General features: G+C 42.9%; 2 protein-coding genes across 2 annotated transcripts; one reads left to right on the top strand and one right to left on the bottom strand.

Moving 5' to 3' along the window:
- Positions 1-3,278: 3,278 nt before the first annotated feature.
- LOC145779373 (actin-like protein 6B) lies at positions 3,279-6,303 on the bottom strand. Its single transcript, XM_082590949.1, has 3 exons — positions 5,398-6,303; positions 4,874-5,095; positions 3,279-4,398 (listed from the first exon to the last, which is right to left on the bottom strand). Exons 1-3 carry the CDS (start codon positions 6,229-6,231, stop codon positions 4,183-4,185), a joined length of 1,272 nt encoding a protein of 423 aa, XP_082447075.1. The 5' UTR covers positions 6,232-6,303; the 3' UTR covers positions 3,279-4,182.
- Positions 6,304-10,729: 4,426 nt separating this feature from the next.
- LOC145780340 (uncharacterized) lies at positions 10,730-14,542 on the top strand. Its single transcript, XM_082592042.1, has 5 exons — positions 10,730-11,223; positions 11,270-11,917; positions 12,160-12,680; positions 12,765-13,049; positions 13,956-14,542. Exons 1-5 carry the CDS (start codon positions 10,730-10,732, stop codon positions 14,540-14,542), a joined length of 2,535 nt encoding a protein of 844 aa, XP_082448168.1.
- Positions 14,543-16,306: the final 1,764 nt, after the last annotated feature.

Raw genomic sequence — 16,306 nt, 5'->3', positions numbered from 1 at the left:
TAATCATTCAACTTTTATATTTTATCTGGTCTGATTTTCTCTTTGAACGTTTTTCGTCATTTCAAAGAAAGAAAGTATTTTGATCTCGTGCCTACTAAACAAGAGTTTACAAAATGGAGGACAATCGTCATAATTTAGACTACCGCTCTCCGAATGCTAGTTGACGTTGATGCGGTTGTTCAAAGAAGCCGTTCTTTGATCGGTGTTTCCACGCGCTCGCGCTACTTTTGATTAGGAAACTTTGATATAAAGAATCGACAATTTTTTCCGATGCCGATTCTCCAAAAATTGCCGATACCTGCCGATTCCGATTAATCGGCACATCCTTAGTTTTAATTGCCATATTCAAGACAAGATCATGCTTCACGAGTTGTATTTAGGCTAGAGTACATTCGCAAACTGCTTAACCGTATCTGTTACTGCTTCCTTTTAGCGGCAAGAGTTGCTGGCCGAGACCATCAGGTCTACGTCTCTCTTATTGCTAATTACTCCGTCGGCTTACATTAAATAACAACGGGAAAAAGTATGCCGTTGATCAAAAGCCTTATCTATCACTTCAATCAATTTATTTCGCAAAATATATTCGTGATTGTGTATTTTAGGTGGAAAAGGTGAAAGACTCGGTTTTTGACCTATTTTCGCCATTTCTTGGTCAAATTTCTCAGTTCACATTTTATTTTGAAACTCTTCTTGCATTGAACACAGAATTTCATCAATTTTGTTTTTCCATTTCTGTGCAAACAGTATTCCATACACTTTTTGCACTACAAAGCAATTTGTGCAAATAACAAATTACCTTCCTAACTATTGTCTGCCAGCAAAGAATGACTCACATCGCTTCAGAGACCGACTCCCTACCCAGACAGCAAAATCGACGTTGAATTAATGTAAAAATGACGGATTTTGCTGCCTGGGTACAGAATGGAATTTTAGCGCCGTTGCCAAACACAAAATGAAACCGCACGCTCATAGTAAACTGTCAATCAAGCTATTGAATATCAGCAAATTTCTTGCATTTCATAACTGGCTGTAACAAAAGGTTTATTGTGAACTTCACAATTATCCGATACCAACATAATCGAGATTAAAAGTTAGGGCAAGAAAAAAAAAGTAAAAGTCAAGAAATCTCAGGTTTCCAGCGTCACTGCTTCTATGTGAAATTGCTGAATTAGCAGAGGGCGAGACCATAAGGTCTACGCCAGTAACAGGTAGGCCACGGTTAATCTGGAGATGCTGCATTGTTGAGGTCTTCATCTGACTACAGTGATGGATTGGAACTGGAAGGTATGTACCGGTACAGCAGAACAATAGGCTATCTGCCCCGATAGCTCAATTGGTTAGCGCGTCACTTCGTGAATGAAGAAGCTGATCAAGCGGCACTGGTTCGACTCTCGGGGTGTGCGCTTGAGCAACGCATTTCAGGACTGCTCTCCATTCAGCGGCACTTAATAAATGGAATAATTCCCTGGCAACAACACTTCAACAATCGGAAACTTCACTCTGTCAATCTTGATAACCGGCCCTGCGTCATGAGTCTATAAGTAGGCTATGCGAAGCTACCAGGAATAACCTATCAAGACTTTGTCAGTCCGAGGATAAAGATTCAAACCAAAATATGCTGCCAAGAAGTAATTTTGTATATTTATACCACAAGGACTTGTTAGCGAACAAATTTATTCTATTATGCAAGGCTCCAACAAGACCCACCTTGGGCACTGTTGGAACTGTCGTTGGTGGGCATTGATGGCACCAACGCCATTTTGAACAAAACAAGCTGTAACTTTCCAAATGGTGCAGTTATGCTATTGCAAAATGTAACAGATGATACTACAGGCAATCTATTCACAATAACTTTGCTAAATATCTGATAAAGTTGATGATGTGTTAATAAACACCTTTTTACGCAAAATAATGAAAATTTCTTCAAAATTTAACATTCTTTTCCAGCCAGTTGCATGTCTCAAGCCAAGCTTCCAAGTTGTAACAGGGATATCGTTGGTCACGAGGCAATACCTTAAATTTGCTTTAAGCGTAAAATCGGAACGTATTGCCACCAAAAACGGAAGTTGGACCCTGTAAGTCACTATTGGAAGATCTCCCCCCTACACTTTATATTATCACTTATCATAAGTCTTCTTGCCGGTGAGAGCCCAACATTTTTTTGGCCTAGGGTAACACAGCACTGCCTCATATGTCGCCAATCAGATGTAGCTTTCGTGATCTGTTCAGTGTTCATGTAGACTACGAACAAAGCGTGAGTTGCTACAAAAAAACAGATGTAGCCTAGGCTGCTATATTTTGAGAGACCGTTGGGGAAATTTGAGAAGCCGTCCCGTTCCTCAAAACACAATTAAAAAACAATACTGCTCATGTCGAAAGTATGCTGTCGGTTAACAGCGAAATCTTCCTCATCACACCTTGCGATTGGTAGAGCTACAGATAAATGATTGCCATATTCAAGACAAGATCACGCTTTACGACTTCTTCCAAGAAAATTCTGAACTGCCTTGACCCCGCTGTGCTTCACTGTTCACTGTACCTACTCGGCTAACCACTCGGCAGCAGTGGCCGAGTGGTTAGCGCATTGGGCTCGCAGTCGAGAGCCTGCATGTTCGACTCCAGCCACCCGCACTTGCTGTTGTTTCTCTGGGCAAGAAACTTTACGATAATTGCCTCTACCCAGTGATCGATTTCGAGTAATGGGTAGTACCAAATTTAAGTCATTATAAGTGGGGTAGACAACCGGAAACAGACATTGCCGTCGGCTGCAGCGTGGGTCAGGTGTACGTCGGAAGGCGTACACCGATGCATAGCGCTCAAGTCCGCTTTCCCGCAATGCAGGATAAAGATAAGAAAAACAAAACAAACGAACATCCGACATGCTAGATCTTATGAGTGCTTTTCATAATTGGCCACTTTGTGTGAGGCTTAAACAATAAACAGTTTAAAAATACAAATCGATATTCGTTTACACAGCTCTGGAGTTAGTAATAGGTTATTTTTAAAAACTCCAGTTCAGCAGAAAATGTTTGGTTTCACACCTCGGAGCCAAGGTTCCCAGATATGTTTAATAATTCAAGTCCAATTGCCACTAAAACGTAGCCCAATCATTTACAAGCCCAAAAGTAACATTAAGCTTAACGTTTGCACAAAATAAAGTAAAAAAAGAATTTTTGCTGGAAAGGGTATTTATTTCGTGACATTTGGTTTGAAATAAAACGAATTCAATCAGCACAACACGTGCCACTGCTAAACTTTTCCCGTGATTCTGAAACAAAACTAGCCCAAATCCACAGAAAAACTGCGGAACTGGCAATCCTGCTTTGCATTCCTCAGTCATGGCATGCAGCACCAGTACAAGAGGTCCTCTCAAAAGCAAATTAACCGATACACAATTTTTTTTTCTTGTCCAGAGTTTAATAAATATGCTTACAACCAACAGGACGCAAAACACACTTCACTAAATTTTGGGGGTCTTGTTGAAGTGTCTGTTTGAGTTTGAGACCCTTGATGGCTTTTTAATTTTGTTAAGCCTGATGAGATCATACTGCAGTAGAAATTTTATTGCCAAGAAAACAAGTTGTAGAAAGACTATGAGATATCAGTTACAACAGTGCCACACTGTGGAGATGCCACCGTAGAAAAGTTTAAATGAAACCATCCTCGTTTGCGAAATAGAAAAAATTATTCTTGCGTTCTTTTATAAAAAATTTGAAAGTTACCACAATGAATAAAATAGTAGCGGTGACAGAAGTACAAAAATGCAGGCTACCCCTGATCTATATGCCCATAACTTGGTAAAAAGCAATTGGACAATTTCTAATCGGTTGTGGTGAAAATATCCTCTTAGTCTTTGTCCTCACTCTCATCAGCTCAGGGTGCCTAAGTATGTGTCTGCTGAGTATTTCTCGGGCAATTTAAAACATGATTGATTCACATGCAGAATAACGAAATTCAAAGATGCGATGAACTGAACAAACGTCTCTAGACCTGGCAATGTAAGCGACCGAAGAACGGACATTGCGATTAGTGACACACGGGCAATGGTTGTATTGCGTTGTGGAATGTGTTGAAACCTATGGCCGTGCAGCGACTATAGTCATTCTGCGGTACCCACTGCCCATGCTTTGCAAAGTCAATAACGCACAAGCAGTTCATTAATGACCGGACAATGCGTCCAGTTCATGGGCACTTTCTTGCAACGCATGATTTTCCCCCTTCATCGTATTCCATCTTGGAAATCCACATCTGCTGAAACGTTCCCAGAGACGCAAGGATCGATCCACCAATCCACGGGGCATATCTTCGCTCCACAGAACTAGTGCTAGCGTTTATCTTCAATCGCATACTTGGAGGTGTCTTCGTTGACAATTCGCTGGTGAGGCGATCAGTAAAACCCTGTAATTCAGTTTAACGTATTTGTCGACTGTAATAACGGTCGCCACTGAAAATCAAATTTATTAATCGACTTTTTGAATGCAATGTTCCCACAATCGATTTCAAGAAATGTAATATCGGTTCAACGTATTTTGTTCGGCTAAAGGTGGCCGCATACTCGATTACAAGCGTCGTCGGGGATGAGAAGATAAGATTCTTATTGTACTAAGCCTTCAGCACTAACGAGAGTAGGGTGGCCAGTTCCTTTCTCTCGGCCGCCTTTCCTTCAGCAAATATGCCCACCCAATTTATTACACCATAAGACGAGGTAGCAGTGAGCGGTGGTTTTAACAACCAACTTGCTAGGAGTTGAACCAGGTTTGCATTGTTTGAAAGCCAATGCCTTATCCACTACGCCATTCCACGCCGTTCTTTATCGTAAGTAATGCTAATACAATGGCAGATAGAATCAGTATAATGTTGATGCCAAATGTACCTGTAACAAACTGTTTCCACCAGCTACGATAATACTGTTGTAGAGGCTCGGCCGAATGTCAACATCACACATGTTGATGGAACTAACAACAACATGGGGTACCCCAAGCATAGAATTGGAAGTTGCACCTCGGATTCGGGAAGGATTGAACAAATTCTCCACAGCAGCAAGTCTCTCGTGGCCGAACTCTCTGTTGTAGCCGTTAGGAAAATAATACGGTACCTGTAAGATCGCAAAATACACCATTGTTGAAGCAAAATACTTGAAAGTCATTAGTTATAGAAAAAAGCAGGGCAGTGGAGTCGGGAAAAAGTGTACTACTCCGACTAGTCGGTTTATAACTGCCTGACTCAGACACAATAAAATCCCTCTGACTCCACAGCCCTTGAAAAAAACATGACAAGGGTTTTAGTAAAATAGAATTGACCACCACATAGTTCTTTACATGTATGCTCGACATAAACCCTGCTTCCACACAATGCCAGGGTTGGTTTGATAAAACTAATTGTTAACCTAAAAAGCACCTTTGGTAAATTTGCACAGGCTTGCTCAAAATATTCTGTATCCGAAACATGCAAAGTGGTAGCCACAAAGTCTTCCAGTGTATGATTTAAAATGTACTTTTTCCAAGAATCAGTAACTTCTGGAAGGTTTTTCTTTTTTTCCCATTTCGCAGGTGAATCTGGTTTAGCTTCTTCTTTTGAATCAACCATGTAATGTGGAACAACATCAATGTTAAGGGATTGCAACATTTCACGACACTGCATTAAAACAAAATCACCCCCGAGAGGCGATTTCACAATTCCTTGTTGCAATACGTAGCCATCATGAACAGGAACTGCAGAAGTATGTGTTGCACCGCTGTCCAGCACAACACCAGTAGACCTACCATTCGCGAATGCAGATAGTACAGGTGATTTGCACAGAAAAAACGCAGGTACATTATATTTTTCAAACATCAATTCAGTCATTTTTTCTCGTTTGCTACGTTCATTCCATGCTGGCTCGGACATGAGCACCGGATGTAGTTCTGAATTACTACGAATATATCGTTTATAAGCATGATCAAGAAGATATTCAAAATTGTCCCAATCATGAACCATGCAATCTTGAATAGGGTTAGTAATCTCTACTCCTTTTTTCGGGAACATTAGTTGGTTTGTGTCTATGCTTATTTTCTTTTCTGGCTTACTATCTTCATTATCAGTTTCCATTGCTTCAACTATCTCCACACCAATGCTGGTGGGAAAATCAGCCTTGGGACAATCTTCTCCAGCATATCCTGCTCTGACAGTATGTGTACCAAAATCAAATACTAATGCTCCCACTTCATCACCACCATATACACCACCACTCATTGTAAAGCCAAGACAATTGCTCGTTATCAAGAAGATTGGATATTTATTAAAAATTGTCTATGATTTTCCTTAATTGCCTGTTAATTTTAACCAAGTGCAATTAAGATACAGTAATTCTTAAATAAAATTTTGCGTTGGTCGCACCAAATACATGGCTTTTGTTCTTACAAGTTGGTTTTGTATTTTTTCATGAAGAACTTTGTGAGAAATAAGTCTACAATTATCACTGTCGCATGTCAGCTGCTTGGGCAAGTGGTTGAAAACGTATCATACATGATGATTTTGCATGATGTTGGAAAGGAAACTGGCGAGCACTTAAAGCAGTGGTTCCCAAACTGTGGCATGCGTACCAGTACCACTAATGGTATGCGAAGGTCTTTCAGATGGTACGCAAGAAACTCACTTAAGTTGACAAGTGGACGTCCACGATTGACAGTATATAGTTAAAATAAAATAATACAATTAGCGTAAGTGCATTACTGTGTCATAATTAATTTTATTCGTAGGATATTCAAACGTTTGACCCAACATCTAGGTCTGTGGTTCTTAAACTTTTTTCGTTGCGACGTTTTTGAAAAATTTTGTTGGATTTGCAATGCCCTCAGGGATAGGAATTTCAGTCACTTTTATTCATTTGTGTCCCTAGCCTTGATTTGTCTCGGGATGAAATGAATTTAGAATTGCGCTAAGTGATGGTTAAACCATAAGCAATTGCTACAGTATCGCAATAATGAGTACTCATGCACATGTCAGTTGTCAGAGTATAACAATATCTATGAGCGCTTTATAATAATAATAATAATGGTGTTGTAAGCACAGTGGTGCTTTTTCACCTTCATGATGCAATATTAAATAAAAGCCTGCAATAAAATTATGCAATTGAGTTTAGACACAAAGCGGAATTATTGTGTGACACCCTTACAAAATTGAAACTACGCAGCACCAAGGGCGTCACACAGTTTGAGAACCTTTGACCTCGGTTGTTTAACAGAAAAGCCAAAATTTTCAATGTTGCTACTGATAGTATCAGAAGTAGTGCACCCTAATTATTGGTCTTTTACAAATTCAACAGCTTACTATAACTATATTTAGTCTAATACTAAAACATTTTTGTCTTGAAGCGCTGTGCTAAAATTTGTTAAACTTTCTTGCCTTTTATTGTATGTATACAACAAAAAAGTCTGATCGTCTCCACAGAGAAAAGCTGATTGCAGAATTTATTGCGAAAACATCAGTTTGAAACACTGTAAGCCTATGGATGACATCACATATTTGACTAATCATAAGGTTCTTGGAGAGCTTAATCCTGGCAGTATTGCATATTTGTGGAGGCTAATTTCGCATACTTGTGATTAACATAGGCTAATTAGTTGCCAACTTTGAACAAACTTACACTGAAACATTTTGTTCTATCTGCCTTTTTGATGAATAAACATTATTGTATAATTCCTAACGTCTAAGTGGCCTAAAGCCCTAAACAAAGCAACAACCGGGATATGATTGTCTAACCAAATCAAGGGATCGGTATCGCTCAACCTCAACGCAGCGTTGCCAGATGCTGGAAGCTGCTTGGCACCAAAAAGTAACTAAAATTTCACCAGATTGCATACAATTTCACCAGATATTTAAAACACTCTAAATAAAGCAATTTCACCTAAAAATACAAATTATTTTTGAGACATAAGACTAAAATGAACCGAAAATGGAAAACACATGTTTTGTCACACATTGCATACACGGATTATAACTGTTCAATGGCAAATTGGCATATTCAATTCACAACACTTTTCATTAGGCTGTCATTCATTACTACATGTGTGCTTCTTTCTGTTTTTGCTTTATTTTTTGCTATTTGTTTTTTTTGGGTTTTGTGGCCGTGCCAACTACTGATATATAGCCTACTACATAATTTTTCATTCAGGCATGTTTTAAAACTTTCAAGGTTTTGCCACCTTTTCCTGTTCGTTAACGTGCTGGTAGGTTCAGTGGCGTAGCCAAGGGGGGAGTTTTGGGGGTTACAACCCCCCCCTTTGGCACGCGTATGACGTCACGATATTGAGAATAATGCTTTCAGTCTAAAAAAAAATTGCCTAATTTTAAACAAAATTGCATTAAAAGAGCGAGTTTTGCCAATACCAAACATCTCAGCCAGGAATTAGCAACAAGAAAACATAGAGACTAAGCTTTATTTCCGAAAAATGCCGAAGAAAACTTGATCTTATCCTTTTGCTATGCTACCGGACAGCACCATTTTACAGGAATATTCGTACCCACATTTTTGTTGAAAATGCTCTCAGAATGCACCAAATTCAAAGTAATTTTTCAAAATTTTCTGGGGGAGGCTCCCCAGACCCCCCGCCGCTGGGTGGTCAAAGCCCCCCCCTTTCAAAATTCCTGGCTACGCTACTGGGTAGGTTTATATCGATTTTTGTAGTTAGTATCTTTTTCGTCCCGAACGCGTTAATGACGAAAAATAAAATGATTGATTGATGATTGATTGTAGCAGTCATATTTACCAGTAAACATCAAAAGTTCTTTACCAAAAAAGTTGCTATTTTTACTTCAAAACAGGCAACATTTACTGCCAGCGTTAAAATGCACTCAAAGATGCAATAACATCCAGATGAAAAAAATTGAAAGACTTTTGCATATCCTGCTCAGGATGTCCAAGGAAATGAAATAAGTGGCCTGTAGCCTATAACTTATAAGGTCACTGATGTTGATAAACTTCTAGTTTTTGGGCAAAAAACAACCTCCTTCAAACTTGTCATTGATTTGGGCCAGTTTTTTGGTAAAAAGAACTCTGCAAACAGCAGTGTCTCGCTACTGCCTGCAACCTTGCCAGTGGCAAAATCTACACGATTGCTGGTACAGTGCTGCTGTCAAATTCAAAAGATTGATTGAAGAGCGCAAATTGGTCACTCTGAACTTGCAATACACTGCCATCACACATGCGCAAATCTCTTGCAATACGTTTTCTGTACGAGGAAAGTTTTGGCTGAAATATTTAAAAAATTTTGTAAAACTTGAGTGGGGAAAATTTCACCAGATTTCACCAAAAAGTTGTCTGGTTCCAAGGTCAAAAAGCTTGGCACCACAGACCTCTAAATTCCACCAGAATTTTTTTATTTGGTATCCTGTTTCCCCATCTGGCAACGCTGCCTCAACGGTGATACTTTCAGTTTCAACTTTGCACAAATGAGAAACCGTGAAGAAGCACAAGTTATGCGATGTTGCCAGATCCTCTCAAATAAATTTCCAATATCCACAAATAGGCATGGGGTATAGCAGGGGTTCCCAACAAGGGGTACTTGTACCCCTTGGGGGTACGAGATTGAAAATCAAGGTACGAAAATTATCTACAAATAATTGTTGTTCTTTAGTAAGAAGCCTCACTTGCTGCTGCCAGCAATAAACAACAAAGCACAAAGTTAGGAATAAAATGCACAGATAAAGGAGGCTTTCAGTTCAGTTTGTTTTTGTTTCTGACCATCACAACAAAAAACAATATATACCAAACATAGCAGAGGCCCAGAAAAAGGTAGAAGCGACAAAACGCGGACGTTATAACGTGCATGATACTAAAGCGGGAAAATCAGTATAAAATATGGCACGTTCGCAACACCTTAATGTAAAATGAAGATCATTCAATGTAGTCTTTCTGTAAATCTGCTAGAAACGGTCTACTATCCACCTCTAGAACTAGTGTAAAAGACAGTGTTTGGGGCACAGAAATCGGCTGTTCCTCAGGAGGTAGTGCCCGAACAATTTACGAAACAAGTACCGGTATAGACAAGCAGTCTAGAACACAAAAAATCTCAAATTTGATAGCCTAATTTTATTCTTGGATAGCCTAAAATGTTTAGAAAAATGTTTTTACAAGTTTAGACCAATTTCCTATTTAAAGATGCTGGTTGATTCTTTCGATGGTTACTCTTTCGATGGTTGATTCTAACGATTTGACTTAACTGTGAACTGATCACTGGATGCACTGGATTATTCTGGATTACATCACGGATCATAACAAGCCTGCCTTTCATCGGACGCTCCTTCAACGACGACACCGTGGGATTCAAGTTAAGTGACATTAATTCATGATGTTTGAATACTATTTTTACTTTATCGTAGTGGCCATAAGCCTTTTAATCTCCCTCGCCGTTGCCGTCCTTGGTCGTCGCCTCACTCGTGGCTCGCGATCGGGGCGTCTTCACAGCAGTGATGATAACGTGTTTCGCCCCCGTCTGGACGACTCCCTCCAGACCCTAAACTGTGGTGTCTGCAGGCACTCTAGGCCCTGCGGCATGTCATTGCCGAAGTTCTTTGATACGGACGTACCCCTTTGGATCGAGTTAGTCGAAAGCTTCTTTAGGAACAGGACCATTGATGATTCCGACGAACGATATGACTTAGTTGTAGCCTACAGGCACTCAACGAGCATCAATTGCATAGGGTCGCCGACGCCGTAGTCGACTGTGACGGTTGTGACGACCCTTATGCCATGCTCAAACGGGCCCTCCTGCGCGAGTTTGGTCTCACCGAGGGGAACCGTGTGAGTGCCTTGTTCCACAGGACTTCTCTTGGAGCCGAAAGGCCCTCGACCCATTTAGATAAAATAAGACAACTTTTGGGTAATGCTGCTAGAGAAAATACATCTTTGTTGCTTGAATTGTTTTTGGGCAAATTGCCGACCGACGTTAGGTGCATTCTAGCCGCACATACGGGTGATAATTTGGAGACATTAGCGCGCCAAGCGGATGAAATTGTTAAAATTTCAAGCGGCGACGATGCCGTCGTACAGGGTCCACGCAATCTTTCCTCGCAGGCAGACACTAATCAATCTTTGAATAGGCGTGTCACCGCATTGTCTGAGTCTGTACAATCATTTGACCGTAGGATGAACTCTTCCGGTAGCGAGACCTCTGGTAATTTTAGGACGGCTGGCTTTCGTGCGCCCCCTTCTCTCGCCGCTCGGAAGCACACGCCCGGCCCTGCGTGACGATCTTCGAGATCGCCCCTCATTCTGTTTCTATCACAATAGGTTTGGTCCTAGGGCTCGTCGCTGCGCCCCTCCTTGTAATTGGAATTATCAGGAAGGAGCAAAAACGTGTCAAGTCCCACTTGACCAGAGCGGGCGAAGTGGGGAGCATCAGCTTAAACTCCGCCACAATGCTTCGGCTCTACGACCCGTCGCCTATACGAATCTAACCTTTCTTATTGACACTGGTAGTAGTCTAAGCATACTTCCTTTCCGTTCCTTTAATCGTGCTAAACCCTCTAGTGTTCTCACCGCCGTGAACGGCTCGCCCATTCATGTGTTCGGTAGCGTGCGCAAGCGGCTGTCACTCGGTCTACCCGTCGAATTTGAATGGACTTTTAAGCTCGCTGATATACTTGTACCCATAATAGACATAGACTTCTTGTTACATTTTGGCCTGTACATTGATATTCCTAATAGGTGTCTGATCATGCCGAATCGTGATAACCATGTTAATTGCGTGCGACACACAGCACCCTCTAGCGGATTCAAAGGCGAAGATTCCGATGCTGCCGAGCTGGGCGCCTACGCATTCTTAAACCTCGAGTTCCCGAAGGTTTTTGCTCTGGAAAACTATCATCGTCCGTCTAAACACGAAACGTGTCATCACATTCTCACTTCTGGTCCTCCCACAGCGTCGCGCGTGCGCAGGTTATCGCCCGAAAAGTTAATACGTCTGCGCGAGGAGATACAGCACCTTAGATCTCGGTGTCATTCGCCCTTCTAACTCTCCCTGGGCCTCTCCTGTTCACATGGTCCCAAAAGGGGACACAGGTCGCTATCGCATCACGGGGGACTAGAAATCTCAACCGCCAGACCCGGCGCGACACTTATCTGCTACCTTTCTTGCACGATTTCGTCGACACGTTGCATGGTTCTACCATTTTCTCTAGTTTGGATTTGTTTAAATCTTACCATCAAATTCGTGTCGCCCAACGGGACATTCGAAAAACTACCATCGTTACGCCCATTGGTAGCTTCGAATTCTGTAAGTTAAGCATGGGTCTGTATAATGCTAGCCAGACGTTTCAACGCTTCATGAACGAGGTTTTGCGTGGACTGGACTTCGTGTTTTACTATGTCGACGATGTGTTGATCTTCTCTAAAAATAAGGAAGAACATGTGATCCACCTGAGGGCAGTTTTTCGGCGTCTCACTCACAACGGGCTCATTCTAAATAAGGGGAGATGTGTGTTTGGTGTTCCGAAGGTAAAATTCTTAGGCCACGAAGTCAACGCTGAGGGCATTCAAACCCTCTCCGGAAAGGTGGAAGCAATCCAGAAGTTTCAGCGCCCACTCCAGGCGGGGCAGCTCAGGAGGTATCTTGGCATGGTAAACTTCTATCGTAAATTCATTCCCGATTGTGCACGGCTCTTGCAGCCGCTACACGGCATCTTAACTCCTAAACTATCCGGTCAGAAACTGATACCCTGGACCGATGATGCAATTTCAGCCTTCGATAGGTCTTAGGAGGGTTTAAAGAGCATTTCACTGTTAGCGTATCCAGCCCCCGACGCCGCAACCTCTCTCGTCGTAGATGCATCCTCCGCCGCTGTCGGTGCCGTGGTCCAACAGAAAATTGATGGCAAACAGAAGCCCATTGCCTTCTCCAAGTGTCTGGATAATACTCAGCGACGCTATTCTACATTCGACCGTGAGTTGTTAGCAATATACCTCGCCTTCAGGCACTTTAAGTACTTCCTGGAAGGTCGCAAGTTCGCCATATTCACGGATCATAAACCACTCATCACCGCCTTCAAGGGTACGCTAGCCCATGCTACAGGTAGGCAGTCTCGACATTTCTCCTATATTTCGGAGTTCACGTCTGATCTACAGTATATAAAGAGAGAAAATAACGTTGTAGCTGACTGCTTAAGTTGCCCCCAGATAAACGCTATCTTCGAAAAATTTCCGGGTACCGGTATTGACTTACTCAAACTAGCCATTGAGCAGGAGAATGACAAATCAGTGGCTGAATTCTGCAGGTCCGAACATTCTTTGTAATTAGAAAGAAAAACTCTGCCCGACCACGGGATCTCCTTAATTTGCGACATCAGCACCGGGAGGTATCGACCTCTAGTGCCCAAGTTGTACAGACCCCTCGTGTTTCAAACGTTACACAACTTGGCTTATCCGGGGATCAGAGCAACTCGTAATCTTGTAACCGAACAGTTTGTCTGGCCGAAAATGAGGTCCGATTTACGGCAATGGTGTAAGGAATGCTAGTCCTGTCAGCAGACTAAAATAGGACGCCATAACGTTGCCCCATTGCAGCACTTTAACGCTCCTGATGCTCGTTTCTCACATGTGCACGTCGATCTGGTAGGACCCCTTCCGAATTCAGGTGGATATTGTTACATCTTAACCGTCATCGATAGATTCACTCGCTGGCCCGAAGCCATACCCCTGCCAGAGGTCAGCGCGAAGATCTGTGCCGACGCATTCATACTGCATTGGGTCTCCAGGTTCAGAGCCCCCCGCGTAATATCATCGGATCGTGGTAGGCAGTTCACCTCGGTCCTATGGCACGAGATGGACACATTCTTGGGAAGTAAGGTCGTGCACACCACGGCGTACCACCCTGCGTCTAACGGCATCAACAAACGATTCAATCGGAGTCTAAAAGTTTCTTTAAAAACTCAGCACAACCCTGTTTGCCTGGTGTAGTAACTGGGTCTCGTTATGCTAGGACTGCGCTCTGCGCTGAAAGAAGACCTATCTTGTTCGGCCGCGCAAATGACTATGGGCACTTCACTGAGGCTTCCCGGCAAATTCTTCGATGCTCGTGACGTGGAGGACATTCAACACTCACTGTATGCTCAGAACCTGTCATACTTCATGCAAACACTTCGCTATCACACTCGCCCTAGACATCCCAATAATCGAGCCACCTTTCTAGACGACGCCCTGTTCTCATGCACGCACGTGTTCGTCCTAACGGACAGAGTGTTGGCCAGCCTACAACGGTCATATCAAGGACCGTATCTCATCCTCAACCGCAACGACAAATACTTCACTCTGAGCATCAATGGCAGGACTAACACGGTATCGATCGATAGACTTAAAGCCGCGGTACTTCACCCCATAGTAGGAATAGAGAATTCGGAGGCGCTCTCGCCTCAAACCGGACCTGGTCCCACCGTAGAACGCGTATATGCGCAACACTCCGGGGCCCCGCTTGTGGACGTTGGCGAGCGTCATTGCAGTTCCGTCGTCTCCCGTGCCGGTAGGAACATCGTCGCGCCCGCATACTTGAAAGACTATGATCTATCTTAACCGGCTCTCCGTCCTGGGCACGACGTAAAACTGCATCCATTATTTCCATCTTTCTTTATCTAGTCACCGTTCTTGCATACAGATATCGAATTAATTACAGTAGCTCTCCGTCCTGGGCATGACGTAAAAACTGCAACTATTTCTTAGTCCTTGGTAAGACTTGAAACTGCATACATTTCCTCAGTTAATCACTTCCTCGTTTAGCAGTTCCCTGCTCTGTAGTTGTCTTTAGGAGCTGCGCTTCCCTCATATAGGCGTGCGACGCAGAACACTTCCTTTACATAGTACCTTGTTATAATCCTTGTCTGACCGCTGGTCATCCGGAGGTCAGTTTGTTCACGTCGCGCCTTGTTCATCTTTGTAGCCACTGTTAGGAACTTGCTTGTTAAGGTGGGGCTTATACGCTGATTGTCTCCGCTGGCGTGTCGTCCCAGCGGGTTGTACTTAATGTGTATCTTCTAGGTTTCATTGTCCGTCTCATTAAGCGTTGCTGTGAAGTCACAGTCTTCACCGACATGTCATGCATATAACCGACATGTTGTTCGCAGTCACTTGTTCGCCGCTTCCTGCACTGTTGGACCAGTTCCTCATGAAGTCGCTTCCTATAGCTATTATACTCAGTCACTCCCTGTAGGCTACTTGCAGGTTGTCCTGAGGCTGGGCACTTCTTGCCTCGTCGCTCCCCATATGGGTTGTCTGCTGGCGCTACAGTCCTGGTCTGGTTTAATTAAAACGTTTTTCCATTTTTTCACCTTCCCCGTTTAGTTAGAGATTCCCATCCTGCTGTCATGACGCTTTGCTCTCGCGCCGCGGTGTGTGGCAGTTTGTGGGACTGCTTCGCACGGCCGTTGTTCGGACTGTCCCTCCGTTTCGTAGAGAGAGTGCCCTCTGTGCCTTCTGACATGCTTCGTCACTTTTCACAACTACTTAGGCTTCGTGTACTGCATATGGACATTAACTGCTTCCGCAGTGTTAACCTGTAATAACCGTAGCGATTAGATTGTCATTGCGTAGCGTTTAGATTGTGTTTGTCATTGTCAATAATTGTAACCTTCCACATTTTTTGTGTTAATTTAGAAATCATCGTGGCCGGATGTCCGCCACACGAGACCTCTGCTTCAACCAATCGAGAGCCGACCAGCCGCTCCCTGGAATCAGAGGAACTGTTAGCTCTCGCGCCGTGCGGAGGGGATCCGACCCCGTCTTGTTGTCCACCGTGTGTCATTTCTGCGTGATGTATTATGCGATGTATGTGATGTTCTACTACGCATAGTGTGCCTCTCCTGCTTCATGTCCTCGCTGCAGAGAGCTTCATCAGAAGCCAAACGGCCACCCCGTTTGCCTTCTTGCGGGGGTGTCTGTAGCGCCTGCAGGCTGCAGCCTTTTTCGTGTTTGCCTTAGTATAATTGCCATTGTGAAAATTGTACTTGTTAGGAATTTGGAACGCTGGCTGAAGATTAGGGCGTTTCCTCGGTTTGATTTACATACGTAGTTTTACGTTGTTGTAGCGTTGCGCATTTGACCATTTGACACATGCTGCATTGCTTGAAGCAATAAGCCCCTTTAAAATCAATTGTTCAGCGTGAAACACAGTTCAGTTTGTGAGTTCAATATGGTTTTTTGTCGGCCAGTTGTGTGGTGCCTTATTTTCTCAGTCAGTTTGCCACGAATTCCTTTCTTGGAAGTCACGGTGTTAGCTTAATTATGGTTGTAGTGTAGTTTTTATGTTCTGAATTAGTTTATCTCGTTCTATTTGAATTCAAG

The sequence above is a fragment of the Aplidium turbinatum genome, chromosome 11, assembly GCF_918807975.1.
Source record: "Aplidium turbinatum chromosome 11, kaAplTurb1.1, whole genome shotgun sequence".
Lineage (NCBI taxonomy): Eukaryota > Metazoa > Chordata > Ascidiacea > Aplousobranchia > Polyclinidae > Aplidium > Aplidium turbinatum.
The sequence above is the reverse complement of the archived record's forward strand: the minus strand, read 5'-3'. Positions and strand labels throughout refer to the sequence as shown.

Excerpts from the sequence above, each read along its gene's own strand:
- LOC145779373 (XM_082590949.1), bottom strand. The coding sequence starts at position 6,231 with ATGAGTGGTGGTGTATATGGTGGTGATGAAGTGGGAGCATTAGTATTT. Across the intron at positions 5,096-5,397 it reads CCTGTGCAAATTTACCAAAG|GTACCGTATTATTTTCCTAA; the intron begins GTGCTTTTTAGG and ends GCGATCTTACAG. Across the intron at positions 4,399-4,873 it reads GTGGAAACAGTTTGTTACAG|GGTTTTACTGATCGCCTCAC; the intron begins GTACATTTGGCA and ends ACTGAATTACAG.
- LOC145780340 (XM_082592042.1), top strand. The coding sequence starts at position 10,730 with ATGCTCAAACGGGCCCTCCTGCGCGAGTTTGGTCTCACCGAGGGGAAC. Across the intron at positions 12,681-12,764 it reads CTTAACTCCTAAACTATCCG|CGTATCCAGCCCCCGACGCC; the intron begins GTCAGAAACTGA and ends TTTCACTGTTAG. Across the intron at positions 13,050-13,955 it reads TACGCTAGCCCATGCTACAG|GACTGCGCTCTGCGCTGAAA; the intron begins GTAGGCAGTCTC and ends TCGTTATGCTAG.